Below are 22,439 nucleotides of genomic sequence, written 5' to 3' on the forward strand. Positions count from 1 at the left end.
AGTCCACTCAGCCTTTTATCTATCTGAGGTCGATAAAATGAGTACCATTGAGTTGGGTAACAATAAACATCTGTTATTCGGCGCCAAGATGCCTACAGGTGAACGTGCGTTTTACAAAAACCCCTTATGTTATATAATGTAAAACGCCCTGCCCTAGGACTGTAAGGCCTGCCGGAGAGGTGACTTAGAAATATTAGATGCAGTTTTAGTGGACATGGCACACTAGTGTGTCCAATATTGTGTTTTCACTTTTTGAAGCAGCTTGTCATGCAGCTTGCAGTGGCAGTCTGTATGAGTGTCGTTCCTAAGAGAGGCATAGGCTATGCTGCAGCTCTTAGAGGCCCTCTTTGGTACCTAGGCCCTAGGTACCAGAGGTATCACTTACTAGGGACTTAAAAAAGTACTAAAGACCTGGTCACTTGGGAATCAAGGGACCAGTTGCCTTGATTTGGGGAAGGGAAACTGTCACTGGGGTCCTGGTTAGCAGAAACCAAGTGCACTTCAGTCAAAGTTGCATCACATACCAGGCAAAATTTGGGGGGACTACTGCAACAAAAACCCAGTTTCCTACAGTTACTTTTGTATATACTGTAAAGCAATACTTCTGTCTTTCTCTCTTCCTGCCTAAATGTCTCTGTTTACATTGTCATCCATGCTCTTATGTGACCCTACTTTTTGGAACCTGGTCCTTGATCAGGATTTCACAAATTATGGAGGATTTTACCACTTTTCTCCTACTTGCCCGTTAGCTTCTTTGTGCCCCTGTGACTGTATTTTCTTCTTTGTATAGCTTGTTGGGTTTTTTTTACTTTTAGTGGTCAATTGCCCAAGGGCTGCAGGTTTCTCCCCCATTCCCTCCAGTGGTTTCACTCCTGCTCCCTCGTGAGCTGGCATCGGCACCCTCACATACGATCGCCCACCTGTATAGCTACATTCCTCCAGGAAGTGGTGGGAGCCCAGTGCTAGTCTGGTTGGGAGTGGGAGCCACTCAGCTTCAAAAGTACATATCGTTGCAATCTCTTCCACAGGGAATAGCTCAGTTTCCCCTGCAACCCATGCCGACTGGTTTGGGGTGCATTTTGAACATCCTCCCCCCTCGGGTCTCGTTTAGCTCTCCGCTGACCTCTGCTCTCTTCCTCAGTCAACCACTCTCTTTCTTGTTCTATGGGTCTTCACTCCTCTCATGATCTGTGGCATCCTCAAAGAACCTGGAAGGGAGTCTGTTGTCTCTTTTCATAGTCCTCTCCGTCTCTCTTTTCCTTTGTCCATCTTCTATTTTTTTAACTTCTTCCTTACTTTCATTATGTCTCTTTGCAGGGCACCAGTGTCTTGGGCTCCCTACTAAAGGGATTATCACATCTCCATTACTCCTCCCCTCCATACCTCCATTATGATATTCGTTAATCCAGAACTAGTCTCCAATAAAATTCTAAACTTGTGTAGATGGAGTATAAAAGTCCCATATTAGAAAGGAGATAAGTCTCATCCCAAACATTACCGGATCATAGCATTGATGAATATTTCAGGAAACATATATGCCAAACATCTCATAAAGCAACTGGACAAATGGGTAGAAGATGCGCAAATCCAATTGGGTTTGGGAAAAATCACTTCACTACAGATGGTTCTCTATTACTGAAACTATGCTGAAAATATCTTAAAATCAAAAGAGAACGTCTCCGTGTGGAATCAAACTATTACTGTGTTCAATACAATTCACAGAAAAGGACTACGGGTGAAAATGGCCGAATGAGAATTCCATTGGGATTGCTGTGACTCATCATGGACTCACATACTGGACAAAGGTGCTACTTGGGGGAAATGGGGTATTAACGCTGAAAATAGAAACTCTGATGGATGAAGACAAAAATATATACCAGCTCGCTACTATTTCCAATCTACACAGCTGATGCATCAGAAACTACTCGTAATTCTTGCTGTTTCCCCCCAAAATGTTATCAAGAACATGTTCCTAGCCTATTTTATGAAGACGATACTAATCTATTAGAACAAACTTTAATAGGGCTGCAAAGAGTGCTAAATACTTTTGCAGATTATTGTATGGTCATTTTTTTTTAAATAAACCCAACCAAAACAAAAGTGATGTCACTTGGGAAAATCGAAAGTAATGAGAGACTGATATGGTCACTCACTCAGTTCCCAGAAACTGGATATATTTAGTGAAAATTCTTATCTGGAGTGGTTTTCCCCAACATCTTGAGTTTTCAACTTCATGCAGTCAGTAAACTGGGGCAGTGTCCTAGGAAAACTAGCTCAACAATGAGGACTTTGATCAATAGAGGCACTAAAGGATATGTACAGGCTAAACACTCTAAACCGGTATCTTTATGGAAGTGATATTTTATCACAATGGGAGTTTTAAAAATACAGTCCAAAGAAATGAGCTTCTGGAGAGATTGGGTGGGTATTGCACACGCTACTGCTGGCTACGCCTTGAAAAAGGAATTGTGTAGGATAAGTATGGACTTTAAATATTACTAAAGAATGTTAAATTGTTGACACTATTCTTCTGGCAAACGTTGGCACTTTACGCTGTATGATTGAAAAATATCTAGACATATTTGACAATTGTCGGTGGTTTAATAACCTAATACAAATTCTGCAGGAAATACACCTTATTCATGCTGTTAATGTTACCTCTCAAACTACTGCAGGCTGGAAATATTTAATTAAACGTTTGGTTAAAAAAAAATCAGAAGTGTGTCTGATTTTCCAGGTGGTTCGTCCAAACTAAACAGTGATTCCTCTGCTATGGGCCCTGCTATACTGACTTGTGGCCTCCTGTGTAAAGTGTATATCTGCACAGTACCCCAGCCACTCATCTCCACCCAGCTGTACTAGACAGCTGAGTGGAGATCAAGCACAGGCCTCCAGCCCGCTCATCCAATCCTGGCAGTGCTCTCATGCTGATTCAGAGCCTGAGAGCAGAATCTGGATTGCTTAGGGAAGTTAGGTCTTCGACTTGTGCTCGGAGCTGCCAGAGACTGCAGAGGACACAGAGGACGCATCCTGGGTAAGTAACATTTATTTTATCTATAATGTTACTCTACTGCATGCCAGTGATTTATTGTTTATTGATTGTGCATGTTAGTTTTATTTATGTATTTTGGGAAACGGTGGGGCACTTCGCTTGCCCCACCACTTTCCAAGGATACCAGCCTCCCCTGCTATTGATCCTGTGAATACCCTCTCCCTCCTCAACTTGCTAACTTCCATGGGGGTGATTGCCCATGTTTTGTCTTTTGGTTTCCCATTTTCACCAAAAACAAATGTCTACCATTTGCCCTTCTTCTATGAAAAGGGCATTGTTCTAGTTGCCCAAGAACTGAGATGACTCCTCCCATCACAAAAGGTGATGGGAGAAATACTTGCAAATAGTCTAGTATTCTACTTTGCCGTTGCTCAAGGACAATGGGGATGTCAAATAACATGACAGATTAATTGGTATGGTTTTCCTGGACTTTATGGTGAACTCATCAATTTGAGAAGTGCGAGTTTGACTAAAATTGTAGAAGACATAAAAAATGCCACTACCATGGAGAAAAACAACTGTTGAACCGAAGGACCAAAAAACTGTGACTTCATCCTGGACTGTTACTGGTATCCAAAGGATGTGTTGGTACCTTCATTGGCCGTGACTGTGGTAATGGGCGACTGGAAAATTCTTTCAACAAGTCATCATTACATGGTTAAAAGTTTCCATTTTCCTGCTAGTGATAATGGCCCTTCCTTGATGAATGTTTGGTTTAGAAATTGATGTATGAAACCTTTTTCGTTTTGCACCATCATGTGTGCTGTAGTTTTCTTGGATTATTATGTCAATTAAGACAAAATTATGCAGCAGAAAGAACGCCTAAAGTGTTTGGCATGAAAGGGCAAATCATGCAGTGTATTGCAGCACATTCTATGGCGGTATTATTTTAATATTATGGAATTATATCGTTTAGGCAAACGTGTTACATCATTCCAAAATAAATACATCAACCATCAACTGAAATGTGACCTTTGAACCTTGTCAAAATATCTGCCACTGCGCCGCACCACCTATGGAGAAGTTTTTGAAGTCACATTTGATCTATTTCAGAAAAATACCTTTATTTTGGTTACAAATTCCATATTTGCATAGTTCATGTGGCCCTTTCTATTATCTGCCCTCTCTCTCCCGTTCCACCGACCCGCCTGTGACCGGTGACGGCTGATGGTGAACACTGGGTTCCCTGGCTCCAGATGCGAAGCAGGAGAGCTGGGAGGGGTATAGAGACAGAGGTTGCGTGGGGGTCAGCTTCCACGATCAGACAAATGACAGCGATGGCTTAAGAAGATGCCTGCTTTATGCAAATTGACACTGTCCTATTAGGACAGGAGCGGCTTTTCTCTTGCAGTGACACAAGTCTCTAGCGCTTTCTCTATGTCACTGATAGGCTTCCTGAATGTGAGTGACTGCAGAGTGCGAGAGTTGCAAGGGAGAGCTTATAGGCGGGGCTGATAAAGCTATTCCTGTTTGTGCGTCTCTGATGATGATTATGCCGGCCACATGAAAAAAGTAGAAACAAATTGCATTTGTGTCTGTAAATTCAAAAACATACACTGAACCGTCTCAAACTGCATTTTTGTTTGTAAATTCAGAAACATACACATAAAAGCGGAGCCGCTTCGTCTTGTCTCTCTCCTTCCCTGAATGACGCAAGAGCTGCTAAAATAGACGTGGGAATCCCTTGCCACTGCGCCACATCGACAGCCCCTTTCATCCTGTCCTGAATCCCTCCTTCTTCGGCTCTGGAGGTGTAGCCTGCGGCTGTGAGCTCGCAAGCGCAGTGATCTTGACAGCAGCTGAGGTGGAACGTGCCCTCAGCGTGCCCCCGCCTTCTCCTGGATTCAGGCACCTGTCACGAGAGGAGGGACTCTCCGCATGCCTGTCAACATTTCAAACACCCAGATACAAACATTTTACCCACGGTTTGCAAATCATGCACATAAAGGGGCAGATATACAAGCCCCTTGCGCCTCTTTTACGCCGCCGTTGCGTCACTTTTGTGGCACAGGAACGCTTCCTAAAAGTGGCTGAGTGAAATCTCCATGATTTCACCGGTCACTTTTAAGGCCATGCTGCGTCAAAATCCTGCACCTGCTTGAAGCAGGCGTAAGGATTGTTAATTATGTTAAAAGCACCTATATAGCGCACTTACACCCAACGGTTTCATGGCGCTGTGAGCACAGGGTAGACAAACATTCAGCGGTGTAGGTAATTAAAAAGAGAGTGGTTATCCATGGGCTTGGCGGAACAGTAGAGTCTTCAGGAGGGATCTGAAACAAGGGTAAGAGGTAGTAAGTCTCAGCTCCAAGGGGAGTGCATTCCAGTGGGAGGGGGCAAGAAAAGATAATCTAAGACCACCATGTTTTTTGCGGTTGAAGGTAGGAATAGTGAGTAGAGTAGAGCCAAGTAGGAAGAGCGAAGGTTGCTTGAAGGAAGATAGCGGTGAAGAAGGGAAGAAATGAAAGCAGGGCCAAGGCCAACCAGGGCTTTGAAGATAATGCAGCCTAGTTTAAATTCGCTGCGTTTAGCCACTGGAAGCCAATGGAGGGCTTTAAGCAAGGGGCGAACATGGAGGTGTCTGGGCTGATGGAAAATTAGTCTTGCGGCCTGATTCTGTACCAGCTGTAGGCGATTTAGCTGGTACGCAGGAATACCAACATAAAGTGAATTGGCATAGTCAATCCTGGAGACTACAAGGGCCAGCAAGGCCAGGGTCAGGGCCTCCGTGGTTAGAAATCGAGAGATCTTACGAATTTTCCAAAGATGGAAAAAACAAGAGGAAACCATGGCGCTAATTTGGGGCTTCATGGAGAGGTCCTTGCTAATAATGACCCCTAAGCTTTTTGCTGAGTTGACAGGACGGGGAGAGGAGCCAAAGCCGGGAGGCCAAAAGTTAGAGTTCCAGGGATTGGAGGCACCTCCGACCAAGACCAGCTTGGTCTTGTCGGGGTTGAGCTTTAAATGATTGTCCTCCATCCAGTTACTAATAAGACACAAAGTGGACTGAAAATTATGAATTGATTGATCGGAGTAGTCGATGTCAATAACTAGCTGGATGTCGTCAGCATAATTAAATGCGATGACATTACAACCCCGTAAGGACCGGATGAGGGTGGTCAGGTATAGATTAAAAAGAAGGGGAGAGAGGGAAGAACCCTGGGGGACGCCACATGTAAACTTAACTTTATCAGCTGAGCAGTTGGAAAGGCTAACAGCCTGGTGACTGTTGCTCAAGAAGGAGCGGATCCACCCAAGGGCCGGCCCTCGGATGCCAGCGTCTCCGACACGGCCGACCAAAATATCATGGTCGACCATGTCAAAGGCGGCCGACAAATCCAAGAGCACTAAGGCCTGGCTGATCCCGAGGTCCGCTCCTCTCCTCAGCTCCTCCATCACTGAGAGGATGACCGACTCGGTCGAATGAGCCGGTCTAAAACTAGCCTGTTGCAATCGAGGAACTGGGTGCGTTCGAAAACGAACTCAGAAAGTTAGTCACATGGGCCTCCAGCACTTTACTAAGATAGGGGAGCAAGGAGAAAGGGCGAAAATTGCTCATTACGGAGGGGTCTGCATTAGGCTTCTTCAAGATGGGTACCACTTCGGCTGTCTTGAAGGAGTCAGGAACCAGGCCAAGCCGGAGGGAATTGTTAAGGAATGCCAGAGGGGGTTTGGGGCAAGCAGTGAAGGCCTCCCGTAGGATATGGGGGGGCAGCAGTCTGTGGGAGAGCCAGAGCACACCTTTTTTCTCCTCAGATATCGGGGGTATCTGGTCTACTATATGAGAATTTCTGGTGCTAGATGTGGTGGCAGAAGTGTGTGTAGAGGGACATGTACGAAGAGGGATACTATTTTTGATTTTAGCAATTTTTTCCACAAAGAAGGAATTAAGAGAATCACAGAGGGCTTGAGAGTGGAGGGGCTTAATGGTCACTCTATCGGGGTGTGAGAGCTCTTCCACTATAGAAAAAATGTCTTTTGCCTTAGTGGCAGAGTCAATAATCTTCTTAGAAAAGTACAGGGTTTTTGCCTGGAGAATAGATTGCTTATAATCTTTAAGCTGGGCCGTAAACAGCAATTTTTTCTCTGGGGCATAATCGCGCCTCCAGCTGCGTTTGGCCTGTCTGAGTGTAAGTTTTTAAATTTTTAACTCATCCGAGAACCATCTCTGGGAATTGTGGGGGCTCTTTAATTTGAGGTGTCTAAATGGTGCAACTATGTTGCTGGCTGATTCAAGCCAGTGCCTCATACTAGTGGCCTGAGTGTTTAGGGAGTCATGTTCAGCAGGGGAAGAGGCGCTGAGTAAAGGACAAAATTCATTAAGATCAGCCCTGTTCCAGTTCCTGGCAAGAAGGTTCCCCGCAGGTGTTTGGCTAGTGTGGGGAATGGAGGCCAGGGAAAACGAAATAATAAACTGGTCAGACCACGGGCAGGGAGAAATAAGGGGTTGGGAAATATCCAGATTGGACGTCCATACCTGGTCTAGGACGTGGCCTTTAACATGCGTTGCCGACTGGATATGTTGAATACAATTCATGCCCGCTAAGAGATCCATGAAGGGAGAGGAGCAAGTGCTCTCCCTAGCATCTGAGGGCCAGTAATTAAAATCACTGATGATCAATACTCTGGAGTTGTTGATCACCAGTTGGGAGAGCATATCACCAAACAGCGACAAGAAACCAGGCATGTGTTGAGGGGGACGATAAACAAGAACACAAATAAGCAGGGACAGGGAGGATTCCAGTCTTAGGATGAGGCAGTCGACTGATGGTATGCTGGCCGCCTCGAGGGATGAGAACCTGATGGAGTGTCTAACAATAGCTGCGACCCCACCACCGGGTTTACCAGAGGATCTATTAGTCTGGAGGATATAATAGCCCGGGGGCACCGCCGCCAGAATGTCAGGGATTGACTCCTCATTGAGCCAGGTTTCTGTCACTAGGAGTATGTCAGGTTTCTCCGAATCCAATAGTTGGAAGATCTCTAACTGGTGTTTAACCAGCGAGCGGGTATTTAAATAGCTAACTGACAAGACAGAGTTAGTAGCTCTTTTGGCTGGGGGGAGTAAAGAGTCACAAGGGCCAATCGGGTAGGAGGGGACAGGGCAGCCGCCAAGGGAATAAGTAAATTCCAGAAAATCGGTCCTGGGACTAAAAATACCCAGTGAACCGAGTCGGATTTGCGTGGTGGGGCTGAGAGGATTTACGCAGCATGTTAGGTATACGGCACCCCCGAGCCTTGCTGGAGCTGCGTTGCCCTTGCGACGCAACTCCAGCAATGCGCTGTCTTTCCGAGGGGGGATGTGCCACACATCTGCCCATCCGTGCACCACGGTACGCCGCATTGTAAATGCGGCGCATCAGTGGTGGCGCGCGGGTGGGCAGATGCATCGCAACTCTTCTGGCGAATCTCTGCTGATTAGCAGAGATGCGCCAGAAGTAGTAAATCTGCCCCAAAGTTTGTATCGGATTTACTTTACTTTCCAGTACAAATCAAGTTTTGAGCTTGAAAGTTCCCTGAAAGTAATGCGCTGCTTTGTGCTACTCTGCATTTATGGGGCGCAGTGGCGTAGCTAGGCCTGCGTTTGCTGCCAGCAATGGCAGAATGTACGAGCGGTGGGGGAGGGGCTGGCGATTCCTGCAGCCACTGCCCCGCGAGAGCTACAGCTAAGAGCAGAGGTGGCCTGGGGGGAAGGCCGCCGCTACCACGGCTCGTGCCCCCCAGGGTGGACCCCCTCCACCCCTGCTAGGCCACTGATGGGACGTTCCATGGGTGGTGCATGAGGGTTCCCAAGCAGTCACTGCTGGTTTTTGACAAGTAAAAGCCAAGCTACTAACAACAGTAGTCAGGGTTTTTGCACCCAAAATACCCGCCACTGCATTGAAAAGGACAAATGCTTGTATTTCTCCTAACGCTTCCATGTTGCATGTGTGCTGCAGTGTATACACCACACAACCAAAGTAAGAAAAGTTTTAAAATGAGTGTAAGGATAGGATTTTGTCCTGGAAAGCTACCCTTCCTGTTCAAAACCTGCCAGACAATGCACACACACTTTTGCACCAGGGTGCCGAGGTGTGTGTGTGTGTGGAGGGCAGAAACCTGCATGTGTGCCAGTGTCAGGAAAAGAGCAGGACAGGGATATATCTTAGTATATAGCGCTTTCCTGCTCTTTTCCCCTCACGCAGCGAAGCAACTTTTGATGCTGTGTGGCATTGTGTGTCATCTTTGTAAATCAGGACCAAAATGTGCAAGAAAAAATTATTAATGAGTGTAGAATTAGGAAAAGTCTCATTTTCTGTACTTCGAGCTCAGTAGTGCTACCTCCCATCTCCCCAAAACAAAAATCACACAAATGGTCTCCTCCTCTGCCCCATCCATCTCCCTGCAGTTGTGTGCAACAATGCTTGTTTGAGATGCTCCCGTTCCAATAATGTTCTTCATAACATGCTTTAAAGCTAGGCCTGAGCAATGCCAAGGCCAAAAATAAAATGATCCATACAAACAAAAGTGGAGAGTCAGAAATACTCCTCTTTCCTTCGTGGTCCTCTTGATGATGCTAAGTTTCCCCGTGAGAATCCCTTGTATGGGCCACTGTCCAACGGAGGCCATGGGTCTGCAAGGCACCGTACTGACAGTGCAGTTACCGGCAGCTCTACGCTCCATGTAAACTCCTCATTCTACCCACTCGTGCAGGCTCTTCAGACTGCCCACCAGTCCCAGCTTCTCATACTTCACACCAGCCCCACCACTGCATGATGTTCCAACTGCCCACTCCTCTCTGCCCACCAATGCCAGCGCCACACTTACTACCTCTACCAGATCCTCACTATTCGCCTCTTTCAGCTCCTTCCTGCCCATATCAACTAGCCCTTTACTGCCCACCCATGCAGCGCCTCACAATACCACAATGCACTCTAACAGTGGTGGTACGTTATGGCCTTCAGTGCCAGCTTCTCACACAGCTCACTTGTGCCAGTTTCTGCAGCTACCCACACGCCTGACACTACCAACTCGTTATGCTGCATACCACCAGTGTCAGCATCTCAGTCTGCCTGCCAGTCCCTCCGGTACAATCTCCCCACACTGCCCATCCGTACGTGAGACACACTGCCTTGGGGTGGCATCTCCTCGCGTTGCCCACAAGTGCCTCCCCTACACACCTGAAACACAAACAAGGATGGGTGGAATGCCTACATTCATTTCAGCCAGCGTACGTTATCTGAGTAGGCTTTCAGACTCGTTTTTTCTGTACTGTGCCATTCCCAACAACGACCAATCAGCTGCGAAGCAGTGGTGGTCCTGCACCAATAGGAACTGTGAATGAATGAATGAATGAATGAACAGTCCCCGTGAGGCAGGAGGGTCTGAAAGTGAGAGAAACCCACAGGGACGCATTGAATAAGATAGGCCTTTTCTGAACCGGAGGTTATTATTTTACTGACGAGGGCAAAGAGAATGTCAGGCGGGGGGACCACCATAGAAAAGTTCAGGTTCCCAGTTTAGCTCTTGCACAGCATAAAACAGCCAACAGGATCAGCGGGCTGGGCCTGAGGGAGCACAGGGCAGAGTCATATGGGTGACAGGCTCTGAGGAACATGCAACTCGCCTTCTATGACTTTATGTCAACATGGAGAGCCGGTGAAGGGGGACCATGCCGTACTTACTCACAGAGATTATGTCCTACCCCCTGCAACACATCGTTAAATCCTTGCAGCCTACCTACTGAGGGGGACAGAAATCCTAAAATGAATAGATGCATTGCCCACAGGGAATGTGAGGTGAGATGGAAGAAAGAGGGGTGTTTTCTTTAGGATTCTCAATTAGAAGAAGTGAATGGACGTAACTTCATTGATTTGTGTTTCTAGAGTCCGGTCCTTATCGGCCCAGACTTGTAACCTTTTCCACTGGTTCGGGTGCTTCCCCCAACATGGAGGACAAGGAGGCCGATGACCGGGCTAAGCTGTGCCAGTGACTTCCTTCAACACTGTGCCAGTGACCCACACTGCCCTCCAGTGGCTGCCTTCCAAACTGTGCCAGTGGCTCACACTGCCCTCCAGTGGTTGCCGTCCAAACTGTGCCAGTGGCCCACACTGGCCTCCAGTGGCTGCCTTCCAAACTGTGCCAGTGGCCCACACTGCCCTCCAGTGGCTGCCTTCCAAACTGCGCCAGAGGCCCACACTGGCCTCCAGTGGCTGCCTTCCAAACTGTGCCAGTGGCCCACACTGCCCTCCAGTGGCTGCCATCCAAACTGTGCCAGTGGCCCACACTGGCCTCCAGTGACTGCCTTCCACACTGTGCCAGTGAACCACACTGTCCTCCAGTGGCTGCCTTCCACACTGTGCCAGTGGCCCACACTGCCCTCCAGTGGCTGCCTTCCAAACTGTACCAGTGACCCACACTGGCCTCCAGTGGCTGCCTTCCAAACTGTGCCAGAGGCTCACACTGGCCTCCAGTGGCTGCCTTCCAAACTGTGCCAGTGGCCCACACTGCCCTCCAGTGGCTGCCTTCCAAACTGTGCCATTGGCCCACACTGCCCTCCAGTGGCGGCCTTCCAAACTGTGCCAGTGGCCCCTAACTGCCCTTCAGTGGCTGCCTTCCAAACTGTGCCAGTGGCCCACACTGCCCTCCAGTGGCTGCCTTCCAAACTGTGCCAGTGGCCCACACTGGCCTCCAGTGACTGCCTTCCACACTGTGCCAGTGACCCACACTGTCCTCCAGTGGCTGCCTTCCACACTGTGCCAGTAGCCCACACTGCCCTCCAGTGGCTGCCTTCCAAACTGTGCCAGTGGCCCACACTGGCCTCCAGTGGCTGCCTTCCAAACTGTGCCAGAGGCCCACACTGCCTTCCAGTGGCTGCCTTCCAAACTGTGCCAGTGGCCCACACTGGCCTCCAGTGGCTAACTTCCACACTGTGCCAGTGACCCACACTGTCCTCCAGTGGCTGCCTTCCACACTGTGCCAGTGGCCCACACTGCCCTCCAGTGGCTGCCTTACAAACTGTGCCAGAGGCCCACACTGGCCTCCAGTGGCTGCCTTCCAAACTGTGCCAGTGGCCCACACTGCCCTCCAGTGACTGCCTTCCAAACTGTGCCATTGGCCCACACTGCCCTCCAGTGGCGGCCTTCCAAACTGTGCCAGTGGCCCCTAACTGCCCTTCAGTGGCTGCCTTCCAAACGGTGCCAGTGACCCACACTGCCCGCCAGTGGCTGCCTTCCAAACTGTGCCAGTGACCCCTAACTACCCTTCAGTGGCTGCCTTCCAAACTGTGCCCGTGGCCCACACTGCCCTCCAGTGGCTGCCTTCCAAACTGTGCCAGTGGCCCACACTGCCCTCCAGTAGCTACCTTCCAAACTGTGCCAGTGGCCCCTAACTGCCCTTCAGTGGCTGCCTTCCAAACTGTGCCAGTGGCCCCTCACTGCCCTTCAGTGGCTGCCTTCCAAACTGTGCCAGTGGCCCACACTGCCCTCCAGTGGCTTCCTTCCAAACTGTGCCAGTGACCCACACTGCCCTCCAGTGACTGCCTTCCACACTGTGCCGGTGGCCCACACTGCCCTCCAGTGGCTGCCTTCCAAACTGTGCCAGTGGCCCACACTGCCCTCCAGTGGCTGCCTTCCAAACTGTGCCAGTGGCCCACACTGCCCTCCAGTGGCTGCCTTCCAAACTGTGCCAGTGGCCCCTCATTGCCCTTCAATGGCTGCCTTCCAAACTGTGCCAGTGGCCCCTAACTGCCCTTCAGTGGCTGCCTTCCAAGCTGTGCCAGTGGCCCCTAACTGCACTTCAGTGGCTGCCTTCCAAACTGTGCCAGTGGCCCACACTGCCCTGCAGTGGCTGCCTTCCAAACAGTGCCAGTAGCCCCTCATTGCCCTTCAGTGGCTGCCTTCCAAACTGTGCCAGTGGCCCCTAACTGCCCTTCAGTGGCTGCCTTCCAAACTGTGCCAGTGGCCCCTCGCTGCCCTTCAGTGGCTGCCTTCCAAACTGTGCCAGTGGCCCACACTGCCCTCCAGTGGCTGCCTTCCAAACTGTGCCAGTGGCCCCTCACTGCCCTGCAGTGGCTGCCTTCCAAACTGTGCCAGTGGCCCCTCACTGCCCTTCAGTGGCTGCCTTCCAAACTGTGCCAGTGGCCCCTAACTACCCTTCAGTGGCTGCCTTCCAAACTGTGCCATTGGCCCACACTGCCCTCCAGTGGCTGCCTTCCAAACTGTGCCAGTGACCCCTCACTGCCCTGCAGTGGCTGCCTTTCAAACTGTGCCAGTGGCCCCTCACTGCCCTTCAGTGGCTGCCTTCCAAACTGTGCCAGTGGCCCACACTGCCCTCCAGTGGCTGCCTTTCAAATTGTGCCAGTGGCCCCTCACTGCCCTTCATGGCTGCCTTCCAAACTGTGCCAGTGGCCCCTCACTGCCCTGCAGTGGCTGCCTTTCAAACTTCCTATACGTGCCTGTACTCACACTGCTGACAGCTTCAAATACTCCGGAGCAGTCCTAAATACTCATACTTCCCATGACAGTGAGTACCCCAGAATACTAAGTGTAGACTACAAACACTGACAACGAGTGTGAAAGCTCTAACAGTGTTGACAATTGATTATGATTTTGGTTAATATAAGTAAAGCGTGACTGATACCCGAAGGCGTCTTGGCGCTGGTGTCTGTACCACCGGGGGTCACTAAAGGCATGACCAGATCAACACTTTAGCTGGGGTGAGAAAAAACAATTTTTAAAATGTTTTCTCAAACTCGTCAATTTCGCTTAGGACCTTAGGTACAGCAGCATTTGAGTCCACAGCAAATCTGCGGCATGTACAAAACGCCTGCCATGAGGGTTCAGTGCCATGGAATCTCACACTGCTAGCTCCGTGCAGTGCTCGCCAGTACTCGCTGGATAACTCCTGCACGGCTACCAGTACAAGATCGTCATACACTCATACTACACTGCTGGCTGCTTCTCAAACTGCCTTTGGGTGTGCATAAAACCAACCCTGTAGGCTGATAGGGGGAACTCAAACCCCATTCATTTTTTGGCCTCTCTATTGAGTGGCAGCCTGTGTGGTGATTGTGATCTTCATTGGCTTTATGGTATTACTGTTCTCTCTACTGCTCTTCCTCTATCCTATTACATTATGCGTTTCACTCCATCGCTCCTGTTTGCCCTCTCTGTCTTCTCCCACTCTATAGCATTATCCTCACTTCCATCTCCTGCACACTCCTTTGCAGTCATTACGTTTCACTCTCTTGCGCACTTTCCTCTCACTTTCATTCTGTTTCCCACTCTTGATTTTCTACCCCTTTCTTTGCTTCTTTTCATCTGGCTTCCTCTGTCTCCTCCTCCTTCAGCCATCTGGTCCTCTCCCAGTAGTGACTCCTCTTCCAGATACTTCTCGTGCCTGGCTCCTGCACTCACTCGGATCGCAGGGCAGCCTGTGTCTCCGATAAGCATGGGCGAATTTTGCGAATTCGCGATCCGCGAATTTGCGAATTCGCAATTCGCAAAACTCGCGAATTTGTGCGAATTTGCGGATTTTTGTTTTTTTGCGGGGTTTTTTGCGTGTTCGCTGGGTTTTTTGCGTGTTCGCGGGGATTTTTGCGTCTTCGCAAGCCGCTTGCATAGCGAATTTACCCATGCAGTCGTTTATGGGAGAGGGAGAGATAGATAGATAGATAGATAGATAGATAGATAGATAGATAGATAGATAGATAGATCGATAGATAAAGAGAGGGAAAGAGAGAGGGAGAGAGAGAGAGAGAACGAGAGAAAGAAAGAGAGGCCGTATCTCTGAAGGGCCAGATTCCTGAGTTGCCCCTACAGAACATACAGCTTTTTATTTTTTAGCAAAATGCATATGAAAATTGTGCTGTAAAGGTCTCTTTTAGTTTAACCCCTCCTGACAACTCAAAATGGGTGTATTTGCCATCCTCTCCCTTCTTCCTGTTTTTATATCTGCTTCCTGATGAGGTTTAATTCCTTGGACAGGTGCCTCATTGCCTACTTGTAACTATTCTCTGACCCTGCTTCAAGGGTCAGAGCAGGGTCAGAGAATAGTTGCAAGTAGGCAACGAGGCGCCAGGAAGCAATTAGCAGCAGGTGTCCAAGTTGAAGTTAATTTGTTTGTAACCCTTTTGTAAAAGGTTACAAAGAAATTAGGTTCAACTTTTGCACCTGCTGCTGTAACCCTTGCTTGGCTGAAAATTCGTCCCCGCTGATTCGCGGATTTTACGGCGATTTCGCGAGATTCGCGGATCGCGAAATCGCAGAAAATCCGCAAATTTGCGCGCGCGACGGATTTTACGCCCACCCTTAGTCTCCGATTAACAGCCAGGCAGCGGTATGCAGAGCTTCCAGCTACTGTCAGGCCCTGCGTGACAGCTACAGCAAGTCCTTGCTTTTTAGGCAATAGGACGTTGCATCCTATGATTTGTGGTATTGCTGTTCAAGTTGTAAGTATGGGCTGTAAACCAGAGCATGCACAGCCTTGTTGAATAACACGCCAGTCCTGTCTGAAGGGCTCATGGTGATGTGGGGGTACTTGTTCGTAACTGGGCAGATCTGATGTGAGTGAGCAACATGGGCCATGGGACAGACACCTGTGCCTCCATGTCACCTGCCCAGTGCAGAAGGAGCTCTAGAACCGAGAAGGGAAGTGTGCATTGAACACTGAGCTTCATTCAGAGCTCTCGAAGGACCCTTGTTGAGGTGCAGCGTCACATCAAAAGGAACCCTTCTCAACTTCACGTTCTTCCAATGTAGATTAACACAAAGTTTGAGTTTGACCTGTGTGCCACTGTCAAGAGACAGGCATAATGAAGCCAGCTTAATCAGTGCTTTAAATGGGGAAAAATAAGTGCAGGTACTCATTAAAATAGCGGTGTGGCAAGTGGGTGGGGCTAGGGCAGGGCTAAGGGCAACATATCATCATACATAGAGACTTCTGTACCAGTTGCAGCACATATTAAAACACATGAGAAATATGGTTATGTCAAAAAACACAGATTAACTCATAATACAAAATGAAAGTCATGATGACACTTTCACCTGAATGGTGGCTGCGCATCTGATTGACAGTGCAGGGTCTGTCTAGAGACCCTGTCCTGTTAATCACAACGTGACCCAAGCCCTTCAAATGCGCGCTGCTGGAATCTTCACCAGCTACTCTAGAAAAGGATTCTTTACGGCTCGTTAATTACAAGCTGCTCAGAAGCAGAGCGGAATCTGCCCTGCACTGGAGCAGAAACCTAACACCTGAGCCTGCAGTGCCGAGGATCAGGGTACCGGCACTCTCCCTCGCTAGAGAGAAGTGCCGGTACTGACAGCAAAAGAGAGAAGTGCCGGTACTGACGGCAAAAGAGAGACGTGCCGGTACTGACGGCAAAAGAGAGAACTGCGGGTACTGACGGCAAAAGAGAGAAGTGCCGGTACTGACGGCAAAAGAGAGAAGTGCAGGTACTGACGGCAAAAGAGAGAACTGCGGGTACTGACGGCAAAAGAGAGAAGTGCCGGTACTGACGGCAAAAGAGAGAACTGCGGGTACTGACGGCAAAAGAGAGAAGTGCAGGTACTGACGGCAAAAAAAATCGGAGGTGCCGGTACTCAGTACCGATGAGTACCGGCCCATTTAAAGCACTGAGCTTAATGCTGTTTCCAACGACCCTGGCGGTGAGTTGCCTAGGGGCCCAAATGAAGGCAGAAACTTAGCATTAAATGAAGCCAAAACTATTATCATTGAAAATGTATGTTTTTGAAATACCAGTGTTTATTTATCTTTTTTTATTCATACCTAAACCTTTGGTCCACATTTCTTCTCTCTTTCGCTCTTTCTCGTCTTTCCTGTTACATTATGTGGTTTTCACATAGATTGCTACTGACGATAAGGGTTCTTAGTGTGAGGGGATAGTTGCACTCCACAGGATAATTGGCCAGGTAAGTGATCTAGGTCTATTGGTGTGGTGCTACTTGGAAAGGGGTGACCCTAACCGCCCCTTGTCAATGTTATGCTACGCATACATCTACACTTCGTACAACAAAACCTGTGCACACACATAAATATCAACAACAAGTAATATGGTAGTAGTATCTTTAGAAGAAAAATGGAGAGGGAGGGGCCAGTTCTCAGGTAATTTGCCCTAATGCCCTTGGGCCAAGTTCACACTATATAAAACCGCAGAAAGTCCTTTCCTGGATGAATCCAGGGTGAGGGGTCACCTTGAATGTCAATGAGCCAATGAGCGTTCACATCAGTAATCAGTTTCTAAAGCAAGAACATTGAGCACCACCTTCCATCGTGTGGACTCAAAATATGGAAAGGTGGGGAGACCAAACTAGACTGTGAACTTTACAGTGTGGGGAAAGCTAAGAGCATGACTGGGAGTTAGGGTGCTCTGTTTTCAGGGGTAGCTATGACTGGTACACAATAGAGAGCAGGGTCTTAACAAGGGTCTTTAATACACACTGCATTCTTGTTCACACCAGAGAACTCCCTTCGGCATGTCACACATGAATCCCTTGCCACAGGAAAATAAATCTGCCTCGAATGTGTATGTGAACAGCCAGGCATATTATTCCAAAGAGAGGCAACCGTGCAACCTCTCGGGTTTAGGGCTCTCCTTCCATCAAGGTGGCATGTAAACCCCATGTTCTAAGCAGAATCCCAGTCCAGGTGACAGAGTTAGAAAAAACTGGACTTCTTCCACGCAGCAACATGGTGTACTCTGTCACAGCTAAATATAGAACTCTTAAAAAGTATTATCCATACACCTACTTTTTGTCTTGGAATGGGCATAAAACTGCCTACTTTGTCCTCATGGTACCTCTCTGGGTGTGGCTTTAATTGCCTGTCCAATCATTCGTTTAAGTTTACCTTACCGGTTTTGAGTGTGGTGAGTTTACACCAAAAGATGAGACGCTCTAGCTTCCGATTTTGTGATGTTCTTGTGAAGCTTTGCGGAGTTCAAAGAGTACCAATGTTTGATAATGCATGGGTGTTCACACGTGTGGTGCCATAGAAGGGTGTTGGTACTCATACACCGGATGGGTACTCATGTTTGGTTATGTCATAACATATATATGCACACATTCATTGGATTAAAGTCTGGATGCATACTCTCGATGGCCCTGCAATAGGTGTGTGTTCAGACTCAGTGATGATCTGTGGAATGGATGCAGACACTAGTAACAGGTGGCATCATACACAGGAGTGTAATGGGCGGCTCGGAGGTTTTGTGTAGCACCAACATGTCTGAATACTGTCTCCTCAGGATGCTCAGATCACGTAGAATTGAAACATAGTAAACTGTCATCATGCATAATTCAATTTACACCGGGAGTTGGGACTAAGGAGTGCCCTCCTGCTACCGAACACCCATGTTTCAAAGTTTGGTTGCTTGGTAGGAGGACCAACAGAATTGGCTACATTTGGGAAGTATATGGCTGAGTTGCGTGTCTGGCTCTCTGACAAAGAAAGTCCTGACGACACTAGGAGGGCTTGTACAAACAACAAGTAAACAAACAGGGAAGAGACTCGTTCTGCAATTTTAACATTACGTTTTAGGCGCTACAAGGCACTCGGTCACTTTAACACTGTGGTGGTTAGACATCCCGGCAGCTTTACAGATGCCATCGCCATTTTCCAAGTCTGCTGCATGACGGCTTTAAGACATGGAACTGACATTTACTTTTAATGAATGCTGCTTAAATAAAACTTTTCTTTAAGATGAACATACGTTCTATATAATTTATTATGACATTCAGATATCATTTTAATCGTGTTTCTACTGATGTAAGAAATATTGCTAATAGTTTTAAGTAATTGGGCAATACAATTTTCATTCAATGGTAGGAGGAGGGGCATTCTCCCCTGTGAATGGACGCAAGTCTTTGGGTGGGGCATCTGTGGATGTCAAAGACGAATGCTATGAGCTTGCCACTTGCCACTTGCTCATGATACCAGCAGAATTCTGGGGGTGGCTGTGGCAGCGTGTACACTGTGCCCATAAAACAGCCCTTCCACCCTATGTTCCTGCGTTGGGTCACCCCAGGGTACAGAAGGGATTCAGCGAAGCCCTGCTTTTTACACCGGACTCTGCTGGCTCAAAAGTATCTTGCCCTGCTAGGACAGGAGTTGGGGTACAAAGAAGGGAGGGCTCGCATATTTTCCAGACAACGACAGGGAATGAGGGAAGGAGGGCATTGTAGTGCAAGAGATGGCTGCGTGGTGTAATGTGTGGTTGTGTGTGCACGGAAGGGTGTTCCCACCACCCACTGGGCCCTTTATGTTTTGAGATAAACAGTTGTTTTCAGGAGGTTTTTCCGGCAGGAGTAGTGTGCCTCGCAGAGTTCAATTAAAAGGGCGAACCATGAAATATGAATGGGGGACGGTGACCCTTTCTACAAAGCACGTGGATCATCTCCTCTCGGCACAAAGGCTTTCAAGGCCACGAAGGACCAAAACGGCACACGAAAGGAAAAACGAAATGCTAATGGCCTGATTATAAAGCACACACCTTTTATTCTGCTAGTCTGCGGAGATATACGAATTATAACAGTTTTACCAGAGTCAAAACATAATGGGATGTCAGACAATGTGAGTGTATAAACGTCCTGGCGTTGCTGCACCTTGTGAACACGTTCTTCGAAGAGCTCACCAGAATGTCACGTGTCCAAGCCACGCCAAGGGGCCCTTGAGGCTGGCGCGAGACACGTGGACCTCCTGGAGGGGGGGGGGGGGGTTACATCATCACTATAGAAGTGTTCCCACTCAGTCCAACCAATATAACCGCACCTGTTTTGACACCGAGGACGGCGCCAGTGTCCAGCTCCCAGCGGTCCGCCGATTATGGTCTGTTCACACAAAGACAGCACGTTTCCAAAGCGCTTCGTCGACTCAAAAGAAATAAAGCTCTAGCGCAGCGGAAAATCAATGTCTTTTTCGTCCAGTCCTTTTACATAAATAACCACTGCTTTTCATCACTGAAGGTGCGTCGAATGTGCAGAGCGTCAGTTGCCACGTGGAGGCTCGGGTACCGCTGCCCCCTGTCCAGAGGCAGAGGGTGGATCCTGCGGTGCCCCGACACGTGCGGTGGTTACACGCATGAAAGGAAAGTGCCCATGTCGACATGTAAAACTAACTTGGTTGCCATGCTCAGAAATGATGGATGATGGCCTCTCTTCTTTAAAAGAGTTGTGGAGAGGAGAAGATTCTGGGAGTTGAAAGGGCTCGGGCATGTGGAAGCTGGCCTGGTTCGGATGAGGACAGGCCCAGCCCGCCACCTGTCTGCGTCGGAAGTGCCATCGGATTGTCACCCTTTGTACCATACACAGGGGAAGCTGGTGTACAGAACGGACCTGAAAGTAACTCTTAGGCAGTACATTAGGCTGGCTGTTCTCTTAATGAATCTTTCTTTTGTGCGTGAATGTAGGGAGGGAGGGCTTCGTCTTACTTCAAGGCGTCTGACGGCTGCGCCACGCAGTGATGGAAGGTACCTGCTGCAAGTGCGCGCCAGGGCTCTCTCTGCAGCTCATAACTTTGGAAAAGCCGACTGGCCTCTGCTTCCTGGTGCTCCCAGCCAAACTAGGATTGTCCATGCCTGCTTTCAGGGCTTCCTCGGGGGGAGCAGGGTCACCGCAAGGTGGTCTCCGGGTCTGTCCCAGACGAGAGGCTCCGGCCCTTGCGCAGGAGCTGGGTAGAGCTGGCATAGTCCTTCCTCCTGCTGAGCTCGGCCTCGGCGCGGGTCGCCCGGTAGGCGAGCAGCCTGGGCCCCGGGAGAGCGGACCTGTCGTCGCCGGGAGCAGAGACGCTGAAGACGGAAGAGAAGCGCTGGCGGTAGCTGTCCCTGAAACGGACTGCAGAGCGGTAGAGGCTGCCCACGAAGCAATAGCACAGCGGGTTCAGGGTCGAGTTGGTGAGCCCCAGCCACTGGGCAAAGGGCCTGAGCTGCAGCACCCAGGGGTGCTGGGGTTGGCCCGGGTCATTCTCCTGATCCTCCGCGGGGACGCTGTTGAAGTCCAGCCACAGGTCCACCACGTAGAGGGGCAGCCAGGAGAGGGTGAAGAGCAGCACCAGCGCCAGCACCATCTGCGCCACCTTCCTGCGCGCTGTCAGCCGGGAGCCCCCCGCCGCGCAGTTGTCCGGCGCCGCCAGGCGGTCCGGCGCCCCCCAGAGCCGGCGGCCTGTCAGGAAGCAGATGACCAGGTTGAAGGCCACGGGGAAGCCGTAGAGGGCGCAGAAGAGCAGCAGGTTGTAGGCCTGACGCAGGTGGGCGTGGGGCCACGTCTCCGTGCACACCAGCAGCACCAGCCTGCCCCCCAGCAGCTCCAGGCGGCGAGTGCTGTTTATGAAGAGCAGGGGCAGGCACAGGGCACTGGCCGCAGCCCACACCAGGCCCACCATGAGCGAGGTCCGCCGCGACGTGCACGTGGCCCGGGCGTGCAGGGGCCGGTGCACGCTGTAGTATCGGTTCAGGCTGATGCCGGCCAAGGTGAGCACGCTGCCGGACACCGCCACCGCCTGCACGAAGGGCACGGCGCGGCACAGCAGCGCCCCGAAGATCCAGGCCCGGTACAGCTGGTGGCCCAGGTTCACGGGCATGCAGACGCAGATGACCATCATGTCGCACACGGCCAGGTTCACCAGCAGCTTCCTGGTGGCCGAGCCCCCGGGGAGGCGACCCCCGCGACGCCGGGCCAGTAGGACCCTCAGGGCAAGCACATTTCCGGCTAGTCCTGCCAGGAAAGACAGGCAGTAGAGCAGCAGCAGGAAAACGGTGCCAGGCTCCAGGTCCCAGAAGAGGATGCTGTAGGGCAGGGGGGCGCTCCCCCACAGGCTGCGGCTGTCCGGGAATGAGGAGTTCCCGGTGGAGGTGGGCCCAGGGCCGTCCAAGGTCTCCAGAAGGCTCATTGTAGGGAAGAAGTCTAGACTCCCGGGCTCGCCTTTATAATCCATTCTCTTTAATCAGCTTCCTCCTCCAACTCTTTAGGGCACACTCTAGTTGTGGTTCACTCTTCTTTCTACTTTATAGACTCCCCTCTTCTCAAAACCTCACCTCTGGACTTCATCCGTCTCCTCACTCTTTCCACTCCCTGGTTCATCCTTCTCTTACATTTGTTTCTGTAAATAAAGTCCACTTTCCTCTATACTTCTGGAGTCTGTTGTGCCCCCTCCAGTGTACCGTACACTCCTATCCAATCTCTGCTCTGCCCTAGTCGTTCTCCTTTTAACCTCCTCTCTCTAAACCGGTCCTTTCTCTTCTGCTCTCCTCTCCAGCCTTCCTCATGAAGGTGACCTCCTGACTTCACCCATCCTCGGAGCCGGTGCAGCTGCACACTTCTCTCCTTCTTTGGGGCCCTCAAGGTCTAACCGTTCGCTGCTACCCCCGGGGTCTCAGAGCCCACCGCCCCTCACG

The 22,439-nt window shown here is 49.8% G+C and overlaps 1 protein-coding gene across 1 annotated transcript; it reads right to left on the reverse strand.

The window, feature by feature from the left end:
- Window positions 1-20,656: 20,656 nt before the first annotated feature.
- LOC147702529 (galanin receptor type 2-like) lies at window positions 20,657-21,979 on the reverse strand. The gene has a single exon (XM_086929419.1). It carries the CDS (start codon window positions 21,977-21,979, stop codon window positions 20,657-20,659), a length of 1,323 nt encoding a protein of 440 aa, XP_086785545.1.
- Between the last annotated feature and the right edge of the window lie 460 nt (window positions 21,980-22,439).

This window comes from Lissotriton vulgaris, chromosome 7 (assembly GCF_964263255.1).
Source record: "Lissotriton vulgaris chromosome 7, aLisVul1.2, whole genome shotgun sequence".
NCBI classification, from domain to species: domain Eukaryota; kingdom Metazoa; phylum Chordata; class Amphibia; order Caudata; family Salamandridae; genus Lissotriton; species Lissotriton vulgaris.

Bases quoted from the DNA above. Each gene is read 5' to 3' on its own strand.
- LOC147702529 (XM_086929419.1), bottom strand. From the start codon at position 21,979: ATGGATTATAAAGGCGAGCCCGGGAGTCTAGACTTCTTCCCTACAATG.